The following is a 27,044-nucleotide window of genomic DNA, read 5'->3' on the forward strand; positions in this document are numbered from 1 at the left end:
TCAAAGTCTTATTAATAGTTAACTGTGCTGCCATCTAGCGTTCACTAGTGTAACCTGTAACTTGCTGTCGATAAACGTTGTCCGATACACGCAAAAAGTACACAATAAACACATTAATTTTCACTATTTATTACCCTTTCAAATTCTTCAAAATAATAAATTAATACTTTTTCACTGTTTTTCTATTATTAAAAAATCATATCTAGAACACTTTTTATTGAATTATATAAAAATTTGACAGAATATCCTAATATAACAGTGCTCCTTATTTTATCTTTTATTTCACTTATTTCGAATTAACTTGATACAAATAAGTTCTTAAATTACTCGTGAACACTTTTTCTACATATCCCAATGAATACTTTATCATATATTATTGTTTAAATAACATTTTTAGTGACCGTTCTGTTCCCAACCCCTGGCGGATCTCGAAATCGGAATGTACGCTGAATTCGTTGTACATTCGTTACACATTGGTTAAACATTTAGTTGGAGTGAAAATTGTGTAGAAACTGAGTGGAAACTGTGGAAAGGGTTAATTGAATTGATTAATAAAAGTATTTAGTGATAGATTTGTGCTGTATTTGTGATAAATTAACGTGTTATTATTAAATAAATAAAGTTTAAAGTGTAAAATGTTTGCGTAAGTGAGTTAGACATTTAAAACATAATTAAATTACCTCTCAAACCATTGGTCAACCAATAAAATCCATTCAAAATTGTCAGAGTTACAGTCGATCAAAGTTCAAATTTCAAGCAAATTTTAATGATTTTTAGACATTCGTCTAACTTTTGCTAATTTTTTCAAAGTCAAAAAACCAAAAAATGCAGGTTTTAAATTTTTTATTAATAGTATATTTAATTGCGAAACTTTTAAGCCTTTATAGACCTCGATCGGATAAAAAAAAGAACAATTCTACACTAGATTTATTGAACAAAGTACTTTTTCACTTTTAGTATATTTTCAAGTGATTTCGATCTATATCAGTTTTGTATAAAACTAAGTTAAGCGAAGCTGACGAAAATGAGTACTCGGGGGTTTTCGAGGTCGCTGATTACGAATTCGAGGTCAGTTTTTGAAAATTCAAAATGGCGAATCTAATATGGTGGACAAAATTTTAATAATTAGAGCTAAGTATACCAAAATGAGTACTCGGGAGTTTTCGCGGGGGAGTTTCCAATTATATAAAATATAGTACTATTTGAAATAAAATCAAACCACACTATAGATATTGTCACCACGCGATAACGTAAATAAAATTATAATATACGGGATTCGCCATTATGAATTAATTATTAAAAATGGCCCCTCAATCGAATGGAAGTAATAAAAATAGTAAGAAAAGAATAAATGATTTATCAATTCTAGCAATAAACGTTAATTCATTAATTCATAACTCGCGTAGATACAATTTATACAAAACTCTACAGAAAAATAATATTGATGTAGCCATAATAAGTGAAACTAAACTCAGACAATGTCATAGCATATACTTCCCAGACTACACAACAGTAAGAAATGGTAGAATAGACTCACAAAGGAGCGGGGGGACAGCGATATTTATCAAAAAAATTTAATTATAGTAGAGTAGAATTAAAATGTATAAACCTTATTAAAAATATTGAAACGACAATAATAAAAATAAAACTTAGCAATAACAAATATTTATTTATAATAGGGGCATATGCAGCCGGTAACTCGAGAAATTGTTTTTCGAAAGACTTAACTAAAATCTTCGAGGAATTAAAACTAGACCACGCCAATCATTTATATATGCTAGTGGGCGATCTAAACGCAAGACACGAACTATGGGGGGATAAAATAAGCAATATGAGAGGAAAATACTTAAAATGGTGGTACACAAAAAATAATTTTAAATATAAAGCCAATTTAATAGGTCCAAGTGAACCAACTTATCCTAGTACAGAGTCATATATCGATCTTGGCCTTTTTGATGTTAGATTAGAAATAAGCGATTTAACGAATAACAAGCTCCCAGTACTCCCCTATGACAGTGATCACAACGCATTAAAATTTAGAATGCAAGTCCAACCCGATGATGATTTATTATATGATAAAACAATAAACAGAAATTTCATAAATATAAATAAAACCAAATGGGACATATACCATAATAAATTAACAAAAATGGATCAAAAAATAAATATCCCGCATACAGTAAACTTAACAAATAGTGAAATAGATAATTGGATTGACAGAGTGGAGAATGCCATGTTTTCCACGTTAAAGGAAAGTACTCCCATAAATAAAGATTTCGATTCAATAAACCGATATACAAACCCTAAAATTATCAAATTGCAAAAAATTAAAAACAAATTATTAACTATCATACACAACACTAAAAAAGCAATAAATATTAACAATAATAGTCATTCAAATGAAATACTAAATAAATGCAAAAATCTAATGTCCCTAATAAAGAAAAAAATTAAAAATTTATTTAAGAAATCAACTAACCAATTTTGGACAAAAAAAATAGAAAGTATATCCTTGAAGGAAAACAATGGTCTGTTCCACAAAATCAATCCAATATTTAGACCGCTAAAAAAAAAAGAAATACCCAATTTAATTATACATAATAGCAATAAAGAACTCCCACAATAATGACAATTATATAATTTCGGACCATAAAAGTAAATTAAATATATTGGGGGCCCAATTCGCGCAAACGAACAATAAAAAGAGAGGATCCACAAATAAAGAGGGATTAAATAGAATTGTACTTAACACAATAAATGAATTTAAAAGAGAAAACTTTATTGATAATCCAGAAAGACACAACTTGATTAAATTTACAAAGGTTAACACGGCACTAAACCCTTATTTTGAAAAAGAGCCTACATTTTTTTGTAATCCAGAAATATTGTCAAAAATAATAAAAAAACTAAAAAATAAAAAATCATCGGGCGAAGACGGTATACCAAATATAGCGATTAACTTCCCAATAATTTAATTGAATCACTCACTATATTGTACAATAACATGTTAAACAACGCTTACTTCCCCCCTAAATGGAAAATAGCATGTGTCAAACCCTTGCCGAAAAAGGATAAGGACTTGTCGAGGACTACCAGTTACAGGCCAATTAGTCTATTGCCGAATTTAAGTAAATTATTCAAAATAATTATAAATAAATCAATAAATAATTATTGCAATAAAGAAAAAATAATTCCAAACGAACAATTCGGGTTTAAAAATAGAATCTCCACAATGCACACAATAACCAAATTAACTACAGACATAAACAATGCATTTTTCGAAGGCAACGTAGTGGCAGCCTGTCTGGTGGACCTCGAGAAGGCCTTTGACACAGTCTGGTTGGATGGGCTAATATTTAAATTAATTAAGAAGGGCTTCCCCCCACATTTAATCAGAATCATATGGCACACAATTAAGGGAAGAAAATTAAAAATTAAAGAGGGAAATTTTATATCCGACCTGCAGTTTGATTTGCTGGAGGGCCTGCAACAAGGTGCGGTTAATTCGCCAATTCTCTTCAACATATATACAGCAGAATTAATGAATATGTACGATATAAATAAGAGCAAAGAAGCAAGAGGTATCAGTTTCGCGGACGACCTAATCATATATGTGGAAGGCGCGTTAATAAAAGATACAGAAAATAAATTACAAGGATTGTTTCACAATATTTTAAACTATTTTGACACATGGCGTCTTTCCCCTAATATTGACAAATGTGAAACTATCTTTTTCAGACCAAATATGAATTTACTGAAAAAAAGAAGCGCAAATACCAATAGAGAGAAAACATTTAAAATAGTCGATAATACCGTAGAAAAGAATAAACTTACTCACAAATATAAAGTAAAATACCTGGGAATGATTATAGATAACAAATTAAATTACACTAGTCACGTTGAAAATTCTATTGAAAAAGCCAAAAAAGCATTTTATTCATTAAAGGGCTTATTTTATTCTAGAAAACTAGACTCAAAAGTAAAACTTTTATGCTATATTACATTGATTAGACCCATTCTGACGTATGCATGCATGGTCTGGTATAACATCTCTCCTCATGTAATGGAAGATTTGAGAATTTTTGAAAGAACCTGCATCAGGGCGTGCCTGGGTAGACATAGGGACCCTGGAACCAACTACAAAACAATGTTATCCAACAAAAAAATATATAATGAAGCTAACATCCCTAGAATTGACAATTTCATTATAAAATTGACGAGGAACCATATAAGCCAAGCTCTAAAAAATGACATAAATCCCCTTATAAAAGAACCTTATATGACGAGATTGGATATCATTGATGGGATGAGGGTGAAAGGGTTCCTGCCTCCCGGTGCATTCCCCAGACTGGTCCAGCTTGGAAAAAACCAGAGTGACACAAACGTACCTATAATTTATCACATAAAAAGACACAAGTATGACAAAAAACTGACAATTGACAAAGACGTATTAAAAGAACTACCCTCCGACACTATGGTATTATCGACTTCCCTCCCGATGAGAGATATCTGCGATCGATCGCAATATAACACGGTTAAATATCCATGGCTAAGATAGTAGAATAAAACGAAATCTAGATTATATTGTGTGCGGAATGAGTGTAAGAATTCTTATATTGTTGTTAGGTGTGTGAAGAGTGAAAGTTAACGGACATTGTAAATAGCATGATTGATTGAAGAAGTAAAATAGTGATCAGTCGTTTAGGAAAGCCATTAAATGGACATATCTAAATAAAGGTATCATAATCGTCTTATATTATTGTTCACATTGTGACATTGGTTTCCCTTTTATTTTTTTATTATGTTTTGTTTTTTGTTTTCTCTTGTTTTATTTATTTATTTGTAATAATGTCTTGATAATTCATTGTTTTTTTTTTACATTTTTGATTTTTTTTGATTGTTTTGTGCGCAACGCACACGTTGTTATTGTTATGTTGTTATGTTATTTAGTTGGAAAAAGACACAACAATTCGTGAGGATCGGTGTTAATTTCTTTAAGCATATAAATTGTTATATTATTACATCAACAAAAAAATGGAAGCGATACTTAACCGATGGGCCAAGTATTGCCTAAAAAAAAGACAAAAAGTAAAAGCTCGTATTGACAGTAATATATATGAACCGCGAGAGCAATCCTTGATTGCCGATGGTTTTAGATTGCGTGATTGCTATAAGAGACTCGCTATGTATTTAATACGTTCTACATTGCCATGTAAACAAAAATTGTTATTTTCTAATAAAGAACTATTATTTAAAAAAAAAAAAAAGTGCGTGGTTAGATGATTAAGTTGTCGGGTTGCGAATGTTAGGGTCGTGCGTTCAATCCCCAGCGTTTAGGGATTTTTCTTTGTTAGGTATACAAAAATTAAATAATATAAGACATATATAAACGAAAGTAGTAGGGAAGAGGGTGAAAAAATGAATCTCAATACTAATATTAATAAAAATAATTTTACTACTTTGAATAGTTTTTTTTACTAAATTTTACAGTTGATTTAACCGTTTTTACATAGTTGTCTCAACTACTTTTTGTTAATAGGGTGCTTCCTGGAACTAGAAGAAATAGTTAAAATTTAGTCAAATTTACCATGAATATTTTTGAGTGTTTAATCTTTAAAATTACCGTGTGGTGTACTTTTACACTACGAGATGTAAATTTACAAATTCTAAAAGTAAAATTCCCCATTCTAGATACTGTTATACTGTTTTATCTACTTATGCCACTTTCATATTAGGTAAGATTTTGGACCTACGTAGAAAGTGGTAATGTTACAAGAAATATTTTTTACAGTGTAAGCCGGCATTAGAAAACTAGTCAGGGGCCGTCCATAAATTACGTCACACTATTTTCGACTATTTTAGACCCCCCCTCCTCCCCATGTCACACTTTTTGCATACATTAGCGCCATTTTTTCTGCTGGTTGTCACAAATTGCTTGATCCCCCCTCCCCCTTAAGGTGAGACGTAATTTATTGACGATCCCTCATGACATTTTCATATTTTCTAAAAATTCTGTTTACAAATAATCGTTATAACGATTGTTATAGAACAAAAAATTTGTGATTTTATAAAGGATTATAAAAAAGTCTTATATTCTTCTCTATATAATTAAATGAAATAATTATTCAATAAAAATTAAATCATTGCATTTTGTAAAATTATTTTCTTTTTTATTTCACGTTTTTCAAGGCTTTTTTTCATGTTCTTAGAAGATTCACTTACGATAGTCTGTTCTTTTTTTCTTAATAATATATTTTATACTAATTTAAATTAATCTGTACCAAAATACTTTTGTCCGAAATGATTTGGCGCTATGTAGTGAATTTCTGATGTAAGTATCTTCATCTGGAAAAATAAAAATTGTATAAAATTATTTATTGTTGTAATTAAACTATTTTTAAGAAATTATTATTTCATAATTATATGAAACAAATTCATTTATGTAATTATAAACTAAATTATTATTATTAAATCTTTCAATTTATCAGTCTTTGGTATTTTACATGGACATATTTACATGTTTTACATTTTTTTTATACCTATATGAACTTACAGACACAGGTGAAAGGGACAAACTACCTATAAGGAACAGAAATAAATTAGACAAATAAATTTTGTAAAAATCGGAGACAACGTGTTTTGAGATAATTAGAAGTTTAACCTTCAAATTAAATATTTTTTACTAATTAAATATTTTTAAAAAAATTCTGTTAAAATAATAAAGTTTAGAAATTTCTCTTTCGAAACTACTTATTGCAAAAGTATAACAAAGTTACTTGACTGCCGAAACATTAAAGAACTGTTTTTATTGACTATGAGTGTTTGAAAATTTTTATACAATATTTATTATTTTACCGAGTGATAAATTCAAATTTTATTAAAAGCCATAAAATTTTATCACACTTATATGAATTTAAAAGTAACAATGTTTCTTAAAATGTCAAAATTTCAACCCCCACTACTTTCTATTTTTTTTAAATTAGGGATTTGTTACTTTAATATCGAACAACAATTTACCATATTAAACCGATCCAAAAACTTAAAATTTGGGGTGGATTTTTTCTGAGAGAATGCTTCATATTTAGGAGAAAAAATCTCTAAAAATAAAAATATTCTCCTTCATATATGTATTAATTTAATCAAAAACATTCTACCTGTGGAAATGCAGTAACCAGACTTTTTGCTGCAAAAGGTGTGCAAAATAAATTAGAAAGTATTATGTTGTCTTCTTTCACATTGTGTTCTTTTAAGACAGCTATGGCTTTAATTACAGTATTACCAGTACCTAAAGAATAAAAATAATTTAGTATTAAATATCATTCTTGTAATGGCATAATTAATAAAATAATACAAAGGGTACACTATTGTGACAAAACATAAAGAATTCTTATTACAATAATATCAACAAATTAAACATTCATTTAGTTTGAGGAGAATTAAGGTAGTATTACACTTTAGAAGCAGTAAAAAAAGGGTTCAAACAAAAATTTTTTTCTCGTTAATTACTTTATTTAAAGAATAAAGGCATAATGCCTGCAGACTTTAATTACGAAGAAAATGGTATTTCTTTTTTTGATAAATAGAACCCGAGTTATGCTGTCCGCCAGTTTCAAAAACATCGTTTCGAGAAAAACGCGTTTAAAGTTTTAACTCCCAAATGTACAATTTTTTATCAAAGTTTGACGCTGCATTTTCGCAATTAAACTCTGTAAAAGAAGTTTTCAATAGCCATTTCTTATGTGCCAAAAACCGCTCTTTCGAATGGTGCATAAGAAAATTTTATAAATTTTTAAGTAAACAAATTATACTTGTTTTTTTAAATAAAAAACGCAAAACTGGCGCTGTGCGCGTGAATACATTGCGCTACATTTTGTTCTGCAACTTTTTTATTTCGTCGAATTTTGATTTAATATTTTGGGATTATATTTCCAAAATGATTTGAAACAGGAAAATACAAAAGAAAATCGATTTTTTTGACAGTGTAAAGTGTAATATTACCTTAAAAGGAGATAGTAGTCCTTGTTAGTCCTTGTAAATTCTAAAATACTAAGTGCAAAACGGAATTAAAACGTAATGAAACGGGTAAAACAGACAAAAATAGTAGGCACCCTTTGTATTATGAAATAAAATATAATTGTACATTAAAATATATAAGCAATTTTTAAATACAAACTCATTATAGGGTACATTAGCAAAACTTTTCTATCAGAAATATCGTCCGGAAATTTGGCGTACACTACTCTAGCTTCATGTGTATCCATGTCACTTTCAACTAATATTTTACCAATCCTTATACTGCGGCAACAATCTCGAAGACCCTTTAAAAAAAAAAATTAGAACTTAGGTATACCCTGTTAACTTTAATTTTGAATCAGTTGCCAAAAATAATTTACACATTGTATTGCATATTAATTAATATCGATGTTTATTTATTTTATCGAATATAATAAACACATTTCAAAACCAGATTCGTGCTTATCGATGAAAATCTATCTGATAATTCTATTGTGGTTTCTGAATCAAAATAAAGTTATTTTTTTACTAGTTTTACTGCAAATTCAAAATTAATTATTTATAGCTTGCTATACCTGCTCCATTGCTTCACCACTTCTCACTATAGAAACGCCACAATTTCCTTTTTGGTACTTAAGTCCTTTGTATTTTGCACCAGTTGGTGTGGTAATTACGCATTTTGAGAAAGGTAACTGATTTAAACTTTCTTCGATTACTAACCTTATCTATAAGAAAGGTAAAATAAAAATGTTCATTAATTTAGAACTATTAAAACGTTTTAAGAGTAATTCAACTTTTAAAATTAACAATATTTAGATAAGAAAGAGTCTAATAGATAGAGATATAATTGATTCTACCCACAATGCAATTGGGAAATAAAAATGTATACTACGGGTCAGTTCACTTACTTTCGTCTGAAAATCGTTGCGACTATATTTTAAAAAATCTAGTTTTAATATATGTGAAATTTGATGATTTTATGAGTTCATTACCCATAATAATAATGTAAAAATTTTAATAAAAATGTTTTAATGTCCGAGAAGTATATTAATTAGAAGGTTTCGTATAAATAAAACGATAACATTCGGACCATTGTTGTTTTAACCAAAGTTTACTCCAATGTTTCGAAATCTAAATGATTTCCTCTTCTGGGAATCTATCAAATTACAATAAAATATCAATAAACAAATACAATAAATAATAAAAATAAAATAAACTACAATAATAAATTAAATTTCAATAATTTTACCAAATTAAAACAGATGTCAAGTCATAGAGTTAAACAGTCATTTTGGTGTTAAATTAAATAAAAACAAAATTGAAATAAAAACAATATAAAATTGCACAGTATTCATTATGAATAACATGTATTTCCAATTTAACAATAAATATTATAGACAAAAATTTGGTACTTCGATGGGTTCTTCCATTTCTCTCATCTTAGCTGACATAGTTATGCAAGATTTGGAGGAAAATATTATAAACAATTTAGATTTCGAGGTTATTTTTTATAGAAGATACGTTGATGATGTTTTTATATGTTCCAAAAAATAAAATCTCAGTGACTCTTGATGCCTTCAATTCCTTTCATAATAGATTACAATTCACTCATGAATTAGAATGTGATAGTGAAATTATTTTCCTGAATTTAAAGATCATAAGAACTAAAGACAATAATATCATCACAGATTGGTGCAGGAATAACACTTATTCGGGTAGGCTTTTAAATTCTAACCATCCAGTTGTGTCCAAAATTGCAATAATTAAAAATCTCACTGATACTGCAATTATTCTTTCTGATGAATATTTTCTCAAAATAGTTATTTATGTGGCAAGGGCGCAAAAGTGAGTTTGACTATCACGCGAGTCTCGATTCCCCTATTTGCGCCCATTTCCCATACATAATTTTTTATAACATTTTGCGTCAAAAACTCGACTAAATTACTGTGATGGAAGGGAAAAGTGTGCATAAAAGTATGATTTCCCCTCCTTTTAAACACTAAGGCGTAAAAGACAGCAATTTAGTCAAGTTTCTGACGCAAGGTGTTATAAAAAGAACATTGATTTGGTCAAAAAATTTAAGATTAAACAATTATCCAGATAAATTTATCAAAAAAATACGTCACTAAAAATTTTTTGGAGATTATGATTAAAAATTCATAAAAAATAAATAATAATAATAATAATAAATAATAATAAAAAATAAATTTAATTAAAACGCAAAATTTTATAGCCAAAATGTGAATTATTGATTTTTTAACTTTCATTACTTTTTTAAATTTTACTCAAATGTATACTTTACATATACCAATCGATTCGTTTCAATGCAAGGAACACAATTATTTTATATTTAAACTTGAATTTAAATAAATACAAAATTTTTCAGCTAAAATGTGAATTTTTGATTTTTTAACTTTCATTAATTTATTAAATTTAACTGAAATGTATACTTTATATATGGGTGAATCTCTCGAAAAGGACAAATGCTGAAATACGTCGTTACGATCTTTATAAACATTATTGTTTAAAAATAATTGTTTAATATTTTGTCGCCGATACAATGAGCGAATCCGTTTAAATCTTTTTACTCGAGGGTTTTCGGGGTCGCTGAACACGAATCCGGTGTTAGTTTTTCAAAATTAAAAATGGCGGATCCAATATGGCGGACGAAAATTTCAAAAATCAATCCCATTAATTGGAAAATGGTTACTCGTAGGTTTTTGGAGTCGCTGATTACGAATTTAAGTTCAGTTTTTAAAAATTCAAGAATCAATTTTAAAAAACTCAAAATGACGGATCCAAAATGGTTTCAAAATCGTTAATTAGGGGTTTTCGAGGTCGGTGAACACAAATCTGAAGGTAACCCGAGTAACCATTTTCAAGTAAATTGGATTGATTTTTGAAATTGTCGTCCGCCATTTTGAATTTTGAAAAAACGGATCTTAGATTCGTAATCAGCGACCCCAAAAACTCCCGAGTAACCATTTTCATGTAAATTGGATGGATTTTTAAAACTGTCGACCGCCATATGGGATCCGCCATTTTGAATTTTTAAAACCGGACCCTAGATTCGCAATCAGAGACCCCATAAACCCCCGAGTAACCATTTTTAAGTAAATTGGATGGATTTTTAATCTTGTCGACCGCCATATTGGATCCGCCATTTTTAATTTTTAAAAACGAATGTTATATTTGTAATCAGCGACCCCAAAAACCCCCGAGTAACCAGTTCCAGGTCAATTGGATCGATTTTTAAAATTGTTGTCCGCCATATTGGATCCATTTTGAATTTTTGAAAACGGACTTCAAATTTGTAATCAGCAGACGAAAATCTTGAAGGAACCATTTCGTTTGATTTTTTTTAACTTTATTATTCGATAATATTACATGTTATTTTTTTGACATGTACCCCTTTGACCCCCTGTATTTCCGAAAGGGGGCATATGTTCATCTTGAAATTTTGCAGGGATTATTGGGTCATCATTGGGATCGGCTAAACTGCAATACGCCATCTGGTGGGGACCCATTCTCTCCCTCCATTTTCTTTCTTTGTCTCTCTTCAATTAATAGGTTAGAAAGAGTAAAAAAAACAAAATGGAGGGAGAGAATGGGTCAAAGTTACTAGATTGTTACTAGACCACCGTTCCCAATATGTTACCATTTGGCATAAAGATAGTTTCATAATTCGAGGTACGGAAAATGTGCATTTTTTGCATGGGGCTTCATAATCGATGGATGTGACTGGCGATCACGGAGGGGAGTTTTCATCCTTTAGGCGCAGCCAAAATTTATTGATTCTAATATAAAAATAATAAATTTTACAAAAAAAGTAATAATAGTATTTGCGATATTTCATAAAAGTAAAAGAATATTCTAAAAATTATTAATAATATTTATTATTTATTTATCAAAAAACTGAATTTATAGTGGTCACGGAGGGGAGTTTACTTTGCGAACAAAACTGATTTAATTCTAGGAAAAAATAAATAATTATTGCAGTATGAATGCAATAATTCTGTAAATAAAACTTACTTCGCGAACGGTAACGGAGGGGAGTTTTTACACTGTATAAACATGATTATATTCAATTATTTGAAATTTTAAAATTCTTTTTAAATTTTATTAAATCCTGTTGACTTCTATAGTTAGGCTCGCAACATTTTCAATTATTATAATTATTTATTAAAAATAATGTCATGAACGTGTGTTAAGAACAACACACAATGTAAAACTCGCACTTAAATGATTATTATTATCTCTGTTAATTAGAAGTAAAAGGTTACGTGTTACAATTGACATTAAAAACCACAAAATTCACATTCACTTTAGTTTATTTAATCAATTTACAATGTCTTCTTTTTTTGTACTAATTGATAGTATTCACACGAACGTCGTTTTTATAACAAAAAGAAAAAAAGAGAATGTACACAATTTACTGAAAAGAGAGTTCTGATTACTGAAAGGGACAATTTGGAGGGTCCGCAAGAGGTTTCCTTGCAAGGATGCGTATTTTCTAAGAAAGCTTGCAAGGAAGAGTGATCGTTTGATCTTGCGGACGCGGAATTAATCTAGTCCAGACTGTCGAAAAGAGATAAAGAGATTTGACTTCTTTTATTAACACATGAAAGGTTCGTTAGAATTTTGAGTTGACTATCGTAGTGACTTTTCTCAGGGCTGTGCGGAAAGGGTCTTGTCCTTTACCGAAATGTCAAAATTGGTATGTTTTTTTCACAAAAAAGGATCTTGTTATTTACTAACGGGCGAGATCCGCTGGCCAGGGTAGAACGCAGGCAATGTCGTAAACGGGTAGACTCGACGCTGGCCAACACATGGTTTCCAGATATTGAAAAACATAAAAAAAAATTAGAAAGTTTCCGAAAACATAATGACAAATACATCAAATATCGTGGGAAAGTATTTTTCGCTCAAGTACTTGAAATTTAGCTTTTCTTAATTTTATTTAACTTTAAACAACGTGTCATTTGTACTTTTTGTGAGAATGACCCATATACCAATCGATTCGTTTTAATGCAAGGAATACAATTATTTCATATATAAACTTAAATTTAAATAATCACAAAATTTATAGCTAAAATGTGAATTATAGATTTTTTAATTTTCATTAATTCTTTGAATTTAAATCAAAACTATACTTTATATATGTCGTAGGCCGATAGATATTTCAGGCCGTTAGCCAAAATCCTGGCTTATATTCTAAAAGCCGGCCAGTAGACAATAGCATAGGCCATTAGCCGAATAATTTGCTGGATGGCTACTAGTCTGACAATTTTTAGGTCATTAAAAGAAACAATTTATAGGAAACAATATTAATTTAACGATTTCATGTTCAAATTTCTTTTTTTATTTTAAATTTTATTTATTGCAACACGAAGAACTCAAATGGCATCGTGAGTTGCACAGAATATTTGCCTTAAAACAAGCATATCTTCTCGTTCTGCACTGATGTTCATTAATTTTGCAATTGCATTTTTTGTACCTCCACTTAGGGACTGCAGAGATGCAGCTTCTCGTAAACTTAAATATTCACCCATGGGCACGTCATTTATTAATAAAACCGTAGTTTCTACACTTCTTATATCAGTTCTGGGAAACCATCCTTTTATAAAACCGTGCTTTGTACCAATTTGATACACGTTATTTTTAAAGTCAGTTATGACACCAAGAATATTATTAAAATCTAAAGGGCCGCGATCGACAGTCGGTACAGCTAAAGACACATAATGAACAAATCAAATCTTGCTCATCATTTGTCAATGGATTCCCGTGATCATTTTCAATGTTCATTTGACAAATTGAACATTTTGGAGGAATAGAATTTAGGACTGCATTAATACCAGAAGCTTCTGAAGAACTTGCCTCATCATCTTCACCACAGACTTCCGAAATAGAAGGTTGAGTCTCGTAAACGCTAAAAATAAATCAAACTTTCAGCATAATAAAAATAATAATAAAGATAATTATTATTAATAATTGATAATAAATAAATCTTTTTGTCGATTGTTTGTTCAGCCATTTTAATTTTCGGAAATTGAAAATTCATTAAATTGAAAATTATGACATTTAAAAATTCGAATTTCTTAAAATTCTATATTAGCAGAATATTCTGCCTGGTAAAATAAATCAAAATGAAAGCTTATTACTTCTGTTTTCCTTTTCAATTGTATATTCGAATTGTATTCAGTAATGGTATTTACGCGCATTTCACTTCCGATTTAAACAGTTCATACAATTTCGAATAGTAATAATGATGACTTTTTTTGTTTTTTTTTTCTTCACATTCTATAAGAGATGTAATAACATTTAACTCGTGCATTTTATTCCACACTGACCTATTACTTGCTGCATTTTTGTCATAAAAGCTGAACAATTTAGCTTCAAATTCGCCACGATTTACAATATTTTCGGTCATATTGTGACTGAATTAAACAAAAGTTATTTGAAAACTAAAACTTATTTTCAAAATTATTCTCTTTGGTAAATGTAAGAACAATACCTACCTCGTTTCCTCATTAGGCAATTACTAATATTTATATTAATTAACGTGTGTTGAATTATAATGTAAACAGAGTTTCTTCTAACGGCCTGAAGAATGTCAGTCTAGTAGCCCATTAGCGCAGTATTCTACTGGCCCGCCATTAGAATATAAGCCAGGATTTTGGCTAACGGCCTGAAATGTCTATCGGCCTACGACATATATACCAATCGATTTGTCCTGACGTAAGGAAGACGATTTTATTATATATCACCTTAAATTTTGCTATTTATAAATCTTTCCAATTAAAAAAAATTTTAGAAAAAAGACGATAAAATTTTTTTTGGGTATTTTTTAAAATCCTTTCGTCAATTTTGAGACATTAATATGATAAATAAGCCTACAAAATTTTATCTAAATCTAAATAATTTTTTAAAACCTGTTAAAGTTACCGTATAAACAAAAAAGGGATCCACACACTCATACATACATGCATCCGGACAATTGATCAGGATCTCATATAACATGTTTCTATATAGAAAAAAATTTGTTTCTGCCACTTTGAAAATTTTTATAAACGAAAGGACTTCAAAGCAAAATTAGTCAGCAACGACTTTAGTTGAAATATAATGGTTTGACCCAGGCGATAATTTAATTTTTGAAAAATTTTGAATTGTTATGCATTTTATAAACTTTGTTCATTATTTTTATTAAAAAAGATTAGAATAAGACTCAAAAGTGTTTTATAAGTTTTCAAAAAATTAATCTTTTAGGTAAATTAATCAAATAATTTTTAATTTTTGATAGCAATGAAAAAGTTATTATGGTTTAGGAAAAATATTTAATTACCAATCTGTCTGCGTAGAATTTAAAGTCACTTCTTGAAGTATTTCTGAAAATAATAGAACAAAAATTTTCATTTCATAAAAACTGTTTAAAAATACTATTGACAACTAATAATCCTTTATACACTGTTTAAACTATACCCACTTATCACGTAAAATTGTTTGTAACTCCTTGACTTGATCATTACATGGGAGCAATTTTAAGTTTTGTCCGTACTCTTCATTAATATCATTTTCATTTACACATTTTTTAGCAACTGGTATTGTATCCGCGCTTCCCATAATTAATCCGAATCAATAAACTGCACAAAAAAATTCATATAATTAGTATTACCAATTTTATTATTAAACTAGCAAAATTAAACGCGCGCAAGCGTGCCAAATTGAGTGTTTAATTGTTTGTTATAAAGAAATTAAAGATTAATATTATCAATAATAATTTAATTTAATAGAATATTATTACATATTAAATGATAATAATGAAAATTATATGTTTACAGGCCTCGGATTATACGACTTTTTCCGACTTTTTTCAAAAATACGACTTTTATCGACATATTTTAATAAAATGCGACATTTTTTTTACATTTGAAAAAAATGTAAATAAAATACATTTTTTTTAGTATAAAATGTAGATCTTCTTCAGATCTTCTTCAATTCAATTATTTAACTAATTTTGAACTAAAATGATCCTTCACTAAATTAATTATTTTTAATAATTTTAATGAAATACATCACAAATACAATTATATCAAAATTATTTTTCAATTAAAATTTTTATGAAATTTAACAATTGTTTAAAATTTAAAAAAAAATATCACAATAAAATTGAATTATTTTTTTAAAATTTCAATTCAGAATAAACTAAAATTCAATTACTACCCGAAATTTTAATTCAAAATTAATTAAAAATCCAATAATTATAAAAAATTTTCAATTTAAAATTTAATTATTTACCAACTTTTCAATTTAAAATGAAATAAAATTCAATTATTTTCTAAAATTTCTATTCAAAATTAATTATCCAAATTTTCAATCAAAAATGAACTTAAATTAAATTATTATCCAAAATTTCAATTAAAATTCAATTATTTCCCAAAATTTTCAATTCAAAATGAACTGAAATTCAATTATTTTCCAAATTTAAAATCAAATAAAATTTCATTATTCTCAAAAATTTGAATTCAAAATTAATTGAATTTTCAATAATTTTAATTTAAAAGCATCTAAAATTTAATTATTTCTAAAATTTTCCATCGAAAATTTTTTTATTGAAATTTAATAATTTCAATTATAACTCTAAGGAAATTCAATTATTTTTAACTATTTTAATAATATTCTTTGAAATTTCAACTATCTGAAAGCAGGCCTCGGATTATACGACTTTTTCGACTATTTCCGACTTTTTTTCAAAAATACGACTTATTTAGACTTATTTTAATAAAATGCGACTACTTCGACTTTTTTTTACATTTTTAAAAAAATTTTTTTAAATAAAATATATTTCTTTTTTGGTATAAAATGCAGATCTTCTTCATATCTTTTTTATTTTAATTATTTAACAAATTTTTAACTAAAATTCTTCACTAAATTAATTATTTTTAATAGTTTTAATGAAATTCATCACAAATTCAATTATTTTAAATTATTTTTCAATTAAAATTTTTATAAAATTTAACAATTATTTATAATTTAAAAAAAATATCAAATAAAATTACCAAAAATTTTTAAATCAAAATCATAAATCAATTCAAAATCAAATAAAATTGAATTATTTTCAAAAATTAAAATTAAAATTAAAATCAATCAAATAACAATATCTTTTGAAATTTAATTATTTCTAAAAATTTCAACTTTAACCCTTCGAAAAGGATTATTATTAAAAAAAAAATTTTTATTTAAAAATCTGTAAAATATTTTTGTTAAAATAAAAAACAAATTCACTTTTTTTTGGAATATAAATCGACTAAAACGACTTTTTTGTGTCTTTAAGTTCATTCGAGGCCTGTGTTTTTATAATTAATATTTAATAGGTATTCGTTGGCCCCTGGTACCTTAAAAATTAATTTTTAAAAATAAATTTTTTTCAAATTACTATCTTGTACGAAATTTCCTGGCGCATCTTTTTTCTCATCATAAATTTTTTGTATTTGTATACAATTTTTGAATCAATATACAACTTTAAAAAAAATTTCGTTGGTAAACGTTGTGTACTTCAGTTTCGTGAATTGAATTTTCGAATTTGGAATTTTAAAGAAACTTATTCCGAAATTTGGAAACACAATTATACAACTTTGGCAAAAATGAGAAAAAGAATTGTCAAAATTTGACACGTCATAAGATTACTATTCAAAAAAACACGTGAAATCAGAAAAGGCCAACTTCAAGTTAGGACAGAAGGACAGACCAAGCATTTTATTATTATATAATTAATAAATTGAGTAAAACAAGTTAAATTTGATACATTAATTCTCATAAATATTTTTAAAATAATGTTTAATATGAGGCATTTTACGTGTAATGTCCTAAGTTGAAAAATTGATTTCACGAAAAAAATGGAAACTTGGGGAAATTGTTGTCCTACCTGATAGTAAAATATCCCCAAAAAAATTTTTGACTTTTTTGAAATTTTGAGGGAGATAGGGGGGGGGGGGGGTCAATTATATCAGTTTTCCCTGACACCGCTTACTATTTCAATTTTTGCTGTCTATAAATGCAATAAAAAAAATTTCGGCAGCTATGTTTTTCAAAGGTTTTTTCATGCTCTTTCCAATGGTGAATTTTGTTTTAAAAAATTTTTGAATTTTAACCTTGATTGTCTATAATTAAACATAAATTTGCTATTTTCTCAAAATCGGTCCGTTTTTTTAAATTTAAATAAATAATTGCAAACGAAAGCTGAGGTTTTCTCCGATCTGTATATAAATTTTCAGAATGCCGATTTTGTTTGTTCTCGAGATATTAAATATCAAAGATTTTATGTCGGCGCGCGCCAGTGTATAAGTTAATTATTTATTTAAATTTAAAAAAAACGGACCGATTTTGAGAAAATAGTAAATTTATGTTTAATTATAGAAAATCAAGTTTAAAATTCAAAAATTTTTAAAAACAAAATTCACGATGGGAAAGAGCATGAAAAAACCTTTGAAAAACATAGCTGCCGAAATTTTTTTTATTGCATTTATAGACAGCAAAAATTGAAATAGTAAGCGGTGTCAGGGAAAACTGATATAATTGACCCCCCCCCCCTATCTCCCTCAAAATTTCAAAAAAGTCAAAAATTTTTTTGGGGATATTTTACTATCAGGTAGGACAACAATTTCCCAAAGTTTCCATTTTTTTCTAAAAATCAATTTTTCAACTTAGGACATTACACGTAAAATGCCTCATATATAACCTTTGTTCCAAAGTAAAACCAGGAAATTAAGATGAAAATTATATTTAACTTTTTTAAGCAATTAAAGTTTGTTTAGCAGAAACACTAATCTGTAATAATGCTTATTATCTCTTTTTACAATGACTTTAAGAAATGCAAGAATTGTTTTAAACATAAAATCTTTAGTTTTTTGACAGTTCAACAATCGTTTGACGTTTCAAGTCTTTTTTTTATTTCTTATCGTAACGAAAAGGCATTAGTTTTGTGGGAATTGTCAATTTTTACATTGGTAGTATATGTACAATAAAATGTAAAATACCTAATCACTGTGGAGTTAACAGAGAAATAAACACTGCACAATAACACTCAGGAACAAAACACCAAGAGCATGGTCAGGGGCATGAGTATACAGTTATCAACAGTTGTCAATGTGCGAAACGGTCTGCTTGTGGCGTCTGCTTCTAGTTATTTGTTAAGCTGCTTCTACAATAACTTTTTTCATCGACATGGACAAAATTCAAGGACCCGTATACGGAAGCCTGTACAGCTCACGACCGTCTCGGACACAAGTGGCAATATTTCGTACCACAAGTGTCTTCGAGTCCGTCCAACTTGTGGCACGTTCGCGTTAGTTCATGCCACTTGTTGGACGGACTCTGAGACACTTGTGGAAAGTGGATTTTTTGAAGGTTTATTCACACAAATAATTGCTTTAAATTGTTTTATATTTATATTTTATGTGGTTAGCATGTATGTTTGATAAATAATTATGCTGCTTAGCAGCATTTTTCTAAGATAGATTTTGGTTTTAATCCATTATAATATCGTTTTTCATTAAAAATTATTTTATTTTTTTGTGAATAGTCCTTCAAAAAATCCACTTTCCACAAGTGTCTCGGAGCCCGTCCAACAAGTGGCACGAACTAACGCAAACGTGCCACAAGTTAAACGGACTCGAAGACACTTGTGGTACGAAATATTGCCACTTGTGTCCGAGACGCTCGTGAGCTGTACAGGCTTCCGTACCCGTACGACGAAAAACGTAAACCATGTGAGTGAAAGAGAGAATGATATCTTTTTATTTCTTTTTGCTGATTCTGTAATAAGTTGATTTTACGGAAGCCTGTACGGCTCACGAGCGTCTCGGACGCAAGTGGCGGTGTTTCGTACCACAAGTGGCACGAAGTCCGTCCAACTTGTGGCAAGTTTGTTAGTTCGTGCCACTTGTTGGACAGACTCCGTGCCACTTGTGGAAAGTGGATTTTTTGAAGGGTCATTCACAAAAATGACAATTCCGTTGGATTCTGTTGCCGTCTATTTCGTCAGTGCTTTTCATTTCAAGTATAATTTCATCCGGGCAAGTCCGTTTAATGTTTTTGAATAAAAATGAATTTGTTATTTTTTAATTGAAAATATATGTAAAAGATTACATTTCAGTGTAAACAAATGATATTGACATCTTTATTACTCTTAAATATTCATAAAAATGTACTTTTAATTTTAAAAAATAAAATCCTCTTCATGTATTTTAAATTAAAAAATGACAACATAACCAAAAAATCTTATTTTTATTCTAAACTAAGAAAAATTAAAAAAACTAAGAAAAAACTTCCGCTTAATTCTTAGTGGAATCCGTAGTTTATTAATATGTATATTTACGTTTGGAAGGAGTATTTATGTGTGAACTATAAAAAGTTTGTTCGATGACATTTACTAATATGCTAATATTACTAATATCTTATAAAATTCATTTCTTCTTCTTCACATGAAATTGAAATGAAAAGCACTGACAAAATAGATAGTAACAGGATTCAACGGAATTGTCATATTTGTGAATGACCCTTCAAAAAATCCACTTTCCACAAGTGGCACGGAGCCTGTCCAACAAGTGGCACGAACTAACGAACTTGCCACAAGTTGGACGGACTTCGTGCCACTTGTGGTACGAAACACCGCCACTTGCGTCCGAGACGCTCGTGAGCCGTACAGGCTTCCGTATGATTTCGCCTCGTTATGATGTGGCGCGTAGAAGCTTCCTGTCACGTCCTAGACTTAAAGGAACTATATTTCCGTTAGATCCATGAAATTACGGAAGCCTGTACAGCTCACGAGCGTCTCGGACACAAGTGGCAATATTTCGTACCACAAGTGTCTTCGAGTCCGTCCAACTTGTGGCACGTTCGCGTTAGTTCATGCCACTTGTTGGACGGACTCTGAGACACTTGTGGAAAGTGGATTTTTTGAAGGTTTATTCACACAAATAATTGCTTTAAATTGTTTTATATTTATATTTTATGTGGTTAGCATGTATGTTTGATAAATAATTATGCTGCTTAGCAGCATTTTTCTAAGATAGATTTTGGTTTTAATCCATTATAATATCGTTTTTCATTAAAAATTATTTTATTTTTTTGTGAATAGTCCTTCAAAAAATCCACTTTCCACAAGTGTCTCGGAGCCCGTCCAACAAGTGGCACGAACTAACGCAAACGTGCCACAAGTTGGACGGACTCGAAGACACTTGTGGTACGAAATATTGCCACTTGTGTCCGAGACGCTCGTGAGCTGTACAGGCTTCCGTATGAAATAGTCAATCAGTGATGGGTACGTATAATACATGACGTATAATACGTGGTTTTCTACGTGTATAATACTACGTATATTACGTGTCAAGTTTTCTACACGATGTATATTACATTTGATCACGAGATTTAAGAGCGGCAATTTTAAATTCTTCATTAAAATACATCATTCATTACTACTTTACACTATTGAAAGAGAAAGTTGTTAATATAAACAAAATTTAGGTAATTATTAATTATTTTAATAATTATAAAACAAAATTTTTAATTATTGAAATGTTTTTATATCGGTTTTATTTCTAAGTTGGTTTCACAGATAAGAGTGAACACCGGGCCACGTGCATAATAACATAACCTATATTCTAAGTATTATATTGTCAGTCTAGTCGTTTGGTATCTCCCAAAATAAACAATTTTTAAATCAAAACTTTATAAACAATAACAAAGCTCTTAAAAAAAAGAATAGAAAAATTCGTTATGGCAAAAATCAGAGGATCATATATACATGTCAAAATGTCAGTGGTTTTCTACATGGTTTTATACATTTTATACGTATATTACGTCGAAAACGTATTATACGTACAAAACTTCGTGTGACGCGTCACAACCCATCACTGTAGTCAATGAACTGAATTCTTGTACTTTATTACCCGCTTAAAAGTATGAAGATTGAAAAATTAACAAATTTAATAATTTTCAGTTGAATTGTAGAATTAGCATTATTGTTTTGTTAATTTTAATAAAATTGCAATTTATTTGATAATTCTCAATAATTAATTATTATAACAATTAAAGAATTGTTATTCGTCTTTGAATGTTTGAATATTGTTCACAATACTTAATTAAAATTATTTACAATATAATATTTATAGTAATTACTCTAAGTTAATTACAATACTTAGTTTGAAAATCAGAAGTTACGCGCAACTGTATTTCACTTATTTTGTACAGTGAAATCAATTGAATTCGTCTAGAATATTTGACAAATTAAATAACGTACTCGCATAAGTAATCTAGAGTGAAAAGCCCCTCGATAAAATATTACAATTTTCAATAATTTTAAATTATAAATAAACATTTTGTTTATTTATTTACAATTGTTTTATAAATGTAATTTTAATCGCTTAATTAATATTATTATAAAATACTTTTACGCTCATTTTAATATCATTTAAAATTATTAACGATAATTTTACATGATTTAAAAATATTTACTACCTACGAGGGGGAATTTACTAGTTAAAAACGTGTACACTTGACTACCGGTATTACACCATATTACACGTTATTACAGAGTATTACACATTATTACAGAGATATTACATGGTTTTTTGCGTTATTACAGCACTGTAATAACGCATTATTACACGGTATTACACGTTATTACACAAGTATTACAGGAAGAGTGTACACTTGACTACCTGAGTAAATTCCCCTCTCGATTTACTATCTAATTATAAACAATATCAAATAATATTTATTGGATTTTTCAATAAATATTTAGCTTGTATTTTCTTTTGTTAAATAACAACGAATATCAATTATATGTATATATATATATATTTCATAATGAAAAATAAATAGAAAATGTGTTTAAATTAAATAATTTAAAATTTCATCTGAGTCTAAATTTTTAAATTTCGATTGAAATATCTCGACTCATTTCATTTATTTTCGAGTTCCCTAGAAAATTTTACTAGAAGCAGACGCCGGACGTCACACTTCCGTATATATATTACTATCCTTCTACGCGCCGAGAGAAATGGATGATCGTTGACTACCTTCTTCTCTCTTTTATTTAACTTGTGGAAAAGAGAGACTGAGTCAACGATCAATATCTCTCTCGGTACGCAGTTTACAATGGGAGTCCACGATCCATATAAATATATGTTTAGTGGTTGTCACACGTTGTATACTGGTTTCTTGGTTAGGTTTTCTGTTTATCAACAATTAGTGGTTATGAAAACTTTTTTTGTTAATGTCACTAAAAGCGGAGATAATGTTAAAAAAAATTTGACATTTGCAATATGAATATTCTTTACTTATTTCTGGTCAAGCACGAAATACCAACTTAAAAGGCGCGCGCAGTCTACGTCTAGTCCATATAAATATATATGTTTAGTGGTTGTCACACGTTGTATACTGGTTTCTTGGTTAGGTTTTCTGTTTATCAACAATTAGTGGTTATGAAAACTTTTTTTGTTAATGTCACTAAAAGCGGAGATAATGTTAAAAAAAACTACTGAGAATAGGAGTAAAAAATTGTAAAATGAATGTTATTTTAGGTCTTCATTCGTTTTATTTATTTATCATAACAAAAATTTATTTTATGTATAAAAAATATTAACTTTCTAAAAACCTGTAAAAGTCAGAGAATTTTATTTGGTATGGAAAAGTCAGGGAAAAAGTATAAAAAAATTTAGTTTTTTTTTAATATTATATCACAACTCTTAAGTATTTCTAGAAGAACAAAAACAAATAAGAAAGTGATTAATATGAGATATAAATATATAAGTGGCTATTTGGCCGACTAGCTGGCGAAATAAGAATAGTTAATTTCGCCAGTTAGTAAAAATATATAGCAGGAAAAGACTGGCGAAATGATATTAATAGTTTATTTCGCCCGCCAGAGAAGAATATATTTTAAAAAACGGAGTGACTATTTTGCCCATTGAAATAAATGTGTTTTAGAAGACGAGCGAAATAAGAAAAATAGTTTATTTTACCCGTCCAAGAAAAAATCGAGTATGTATCTGCAAAAAGGGCGATTATATTATTTTGCCCGTCAGGTGATAAAATAAAAACGGAAGAAATAATCAAAGTACAATATTTCGACCATCAGGTATAAACAGCTGTTGTATATTTGTCAAATTAATTTTACAATTAATTGGAAGTTTCAATTATTATATTGAATAACAACTTTATTAAAAATGATAAAAATATGGTTTTTTAATGATACGTGTTGTTAAATTTACAGGCACTGAAAAAAAATTTATTTGTTTCAAACAATCAATAATAATTTATGTATTTGAAAAAAATACCATTTAATTGACTCAAATAATAATAATTATATTTTTTTGATAATAGTTAAGTGACTGATTATTTGAATCAAATAATTTTTTTTGCAGTGTGTATTTAACGTGTGTGTATTTAAATAAAATCAGATACGAAAAAACTATATTCTATCTTAAATTGTTCAATTAAAAAATTAGCGTACATATAATAATTATGTTAAATAAATTTTAGTCAATAGCTTATAAAAATATTTTATTATTTTAAGTTCTGAAAAAAAGTCAATTTTTTTATTATTCAAGTCAATAAAAAAAAGATTACATAATTATTTTCATAAAATATCTTTAATACACTCTGATCTCGAATCAACTTTAAGGGAAAAAAAAGTTTTAATCGTTTTATATTAAGTAAAAATTCCTGAAATGCCCCCCCCCCCTATTTTTATAAAGTTCCAAAATTTGTAGTAAGTCTTTGTATTTTCAAGAACTAGTATCTGGTAATATGTTCACGGAGTATTTCGAAAATATTCAAACTATTTCTAATATTTATTGTTACTGTTACATCCCGAGCGAAAGGCGAGGTTGAATTTAATTTTAATTAATAAAATCAATTTTAAAATTTTGGAGGAATGGTAGGCTGATTAAGTCAAGTTGGTAAAGCTTGACCATTTATTTTTATGTGAGAACGTTTGTTCCTATCGATCCTACGGGGGTCGTCTTTTAATTTATTTTACTATTAAATAATTGCCTTGACACTTATAGTTGTTAATTTAAATATGAATTTAGGTATATGAGAAACTCAGTGAATAATTTTTTGATATAAATGTTGTATAATTTATTAATATAAATGAATTAAATCAAAATGTTACAATAATGTTTTATGTTAAAAGATGTTGTTACAAGAATTGTGAATTTTAAAATATAGTACTTACAATTACCTCTGTTCAGAGGGCAGAAACAAATATAAATTGACAAGTTGGCACTTGTCCTTGACGCTGTGAGTTTTTACAACTCCTGAAAAGGAACGGTTGAGACTTCCTCACAGTTTTTTAGTTCGTAAACTCCGAAATGCACACACGTCACGTTTGCAAAATCGTTAAATTGAGAATACACTAATACGACGATTAACAATAAAATTTAATAAATGACAAGCTTACAAATCTGGCGATGATGATTACTTGCTCTAATACCGAACAACGAGTAAACATATACTGTTTGAGATGCAAGAGTTACAGTCGTAATAATTTTAAAGTAACCGAAGGGTCAAACTCACGATGGTAATTTCACGTTATGAAACGAACTATGAAATGATTCCGGAGCAAATGACAATGCATTTGCATCGGTTTTTATACTAGAAAATCATCCTCAGTGGGAGTAAATAAGTTCAAAGATCACCCCATCTCCAAGCTTGACTCTTAGATCCTTCATAGAATTAAGACAATTCTCAGAACTTAGATGGACACCTGCATCCTGTATCGCATAGCGCAAGTATCGCTATTACATCGTCTACAAGCATCTTCCAATAGTACTACGCTCGAAAACTGTGCTTGCGCCTCGCTAAACGCATACATGAGTCATAAGTCCACTCGTTGCTAGAGAGTATTGTGCGTAGTAGTGTCAAATGGCATAGGTATAATTTCTAGGAATTGCCTACCAACAGGCTTTCGATATTCAAGTCAAAGGTTAGCCTATGCTATTTGATACAAGTGAGAAATTGAACATTGCATAGAATTTTATACTTTATGCAGCTGCAAAAACAATTCCTAAGAATTAGCCAAAGAATTGCGTGGAAATCATATTAGGAAAGTTTTTATATTGAGCATTATTCATACTTTTGAATAATAGCGTTTTGTAATCTTAAAATATTGAAAATATGAGGTTTGTTATTTTGATAATAATATATAGGTAATTGAATTTTATATAATATTGCGAAAAAAAAAAATTAATTTTGAAGAATTAGGGCGAAAACTAGTGTAGATAGTTTTTTCGCTCTTGTTCAACAACCACACGCGATTCCTCAGCATAGCCCTTCTGTAGCGGGAGGTCACCTTCGGTGATGCATCTACGCGCCATATCTATACTCACATCTCCATGCCTGTACGCACTATATCTATATACATTGTTTGCTCGCGTCGAGTCATAGCATGCAGGCAGAGATATGCATATATATAGACATAGACACATGTAATGATATATATGAGTCAATGCTTCAATATAATATTAGAAATAATTATAATTTTAGATTATCAATTTTGAAAGATTGAGAGTAAAGCTTTGTTTACTATTATTTTTACTACTTATTATATGCCTATATAAATGAAATATATTTTAATATATTTTTAAAATTTTTGTTACTGGGATGTAACATTACTTGAAGATTTTTGAACCCTTTTATTAAAATAATTATAACTAATTGAATTTTTTCATAAATTAAACAAAATTTTATGGACATATCACTGAGTAACTGTACATTCAAGTAATAAAATTAAAATTTAAAAAAATTAGTTTTTTTAAATTTTTAATAATTTTTTTATAAACAATTTAAATTTTAAGGGCTTTCTACACGCGATTATTTGAAATTTTTTTTTGCTACGTGTTCTTTAAAATGTAGTTAATTATCCAGTTTTTTTCTGAAATTTTTATATGTTACCAAATGATATATTTTATTAATGTTTTATTGATTTTTTTTTGTTTAAATAATTTATTATTAATAATTTATAACTT

General features: G+C 28.5%; 1 protein-coding gene and 1 long non-coding RNA gene across 3 annotated transcripts; both read right to left on the reverse strand.

Annotated features, from left to right (window-relative positions):
- Positions 1-6,148: 6,148 nt before the first annotated feature.
- LOC127280431 (uracil phosphoribosyltransferase homolog) lies at positions 6,149-25,655 on the reverse strand. 2 transcript variants are annotated; one of them, XM_051303397.1, is made up of 7 exons: positions 25,253-25,655; positions 15,497-15,653; positions 15,356-15,398; positions 8,589-8,738; positions 8,174-8,318; positions 7,155-7,285; positions 6,149-6,345 (listed from the first exon to the last, which is right to left on the reverse strand). In XM_051303397.1, exons 2-7 carry the CDS (start codon positions 15,631-15,633, stop codon positions 6,271-6,273), a joined length of 681 nt encoding a protein of 226 aa, XP_051159354.1. In that variant the 5' UTR covers positions 15,634-15,653; positions 25,253-25,655; the 3' UTR covers positions 6,149-6,270. The 2 variants fall into 2 exon arrangements, with proteins under 2 accessions (XP_051159354.1, XP_051159353.1); XM_051303396.1 differs by lacking the exon at positions 25,253-25,655 and adding an exon at positions 19,047-19,205.
- LOC127280433 (uncharacterized) lies at positions 12,327-15,344 on the reverse strand. The gene is made up of 2 exons (XR_007842832.1): positions 14,532-15,344; positions 12,327-13,942 (listed from the first exon to the last, which is right to left on the reverse strand). It is a non-coding gene; the product is annotated as an uncharacterized LOC127280433 (long non-coding RNA).
- Positions 25,656-27,044: the final 1,389 nt, after the last annotated feature.

The sequence above is a fragment of the Leptopilina boulardi genome, unplaced genomic scaffold (genome assembly GCF_019393585.1).
Source record: "Leptopilina boulardi isolate dan_hultmark-lab unplaced genomic scaffold, ZJU_Lbou_2.1 LbouV2_244, whole genome shotgun sequence".
NCBI classification, from domain to species: domain Eukaryota; kingdom Metazoa; phylum Arthropoda; class Insecta; order Hymenoptera; family Figitidae; genus Leptopilina; species Leptopilina boulardi.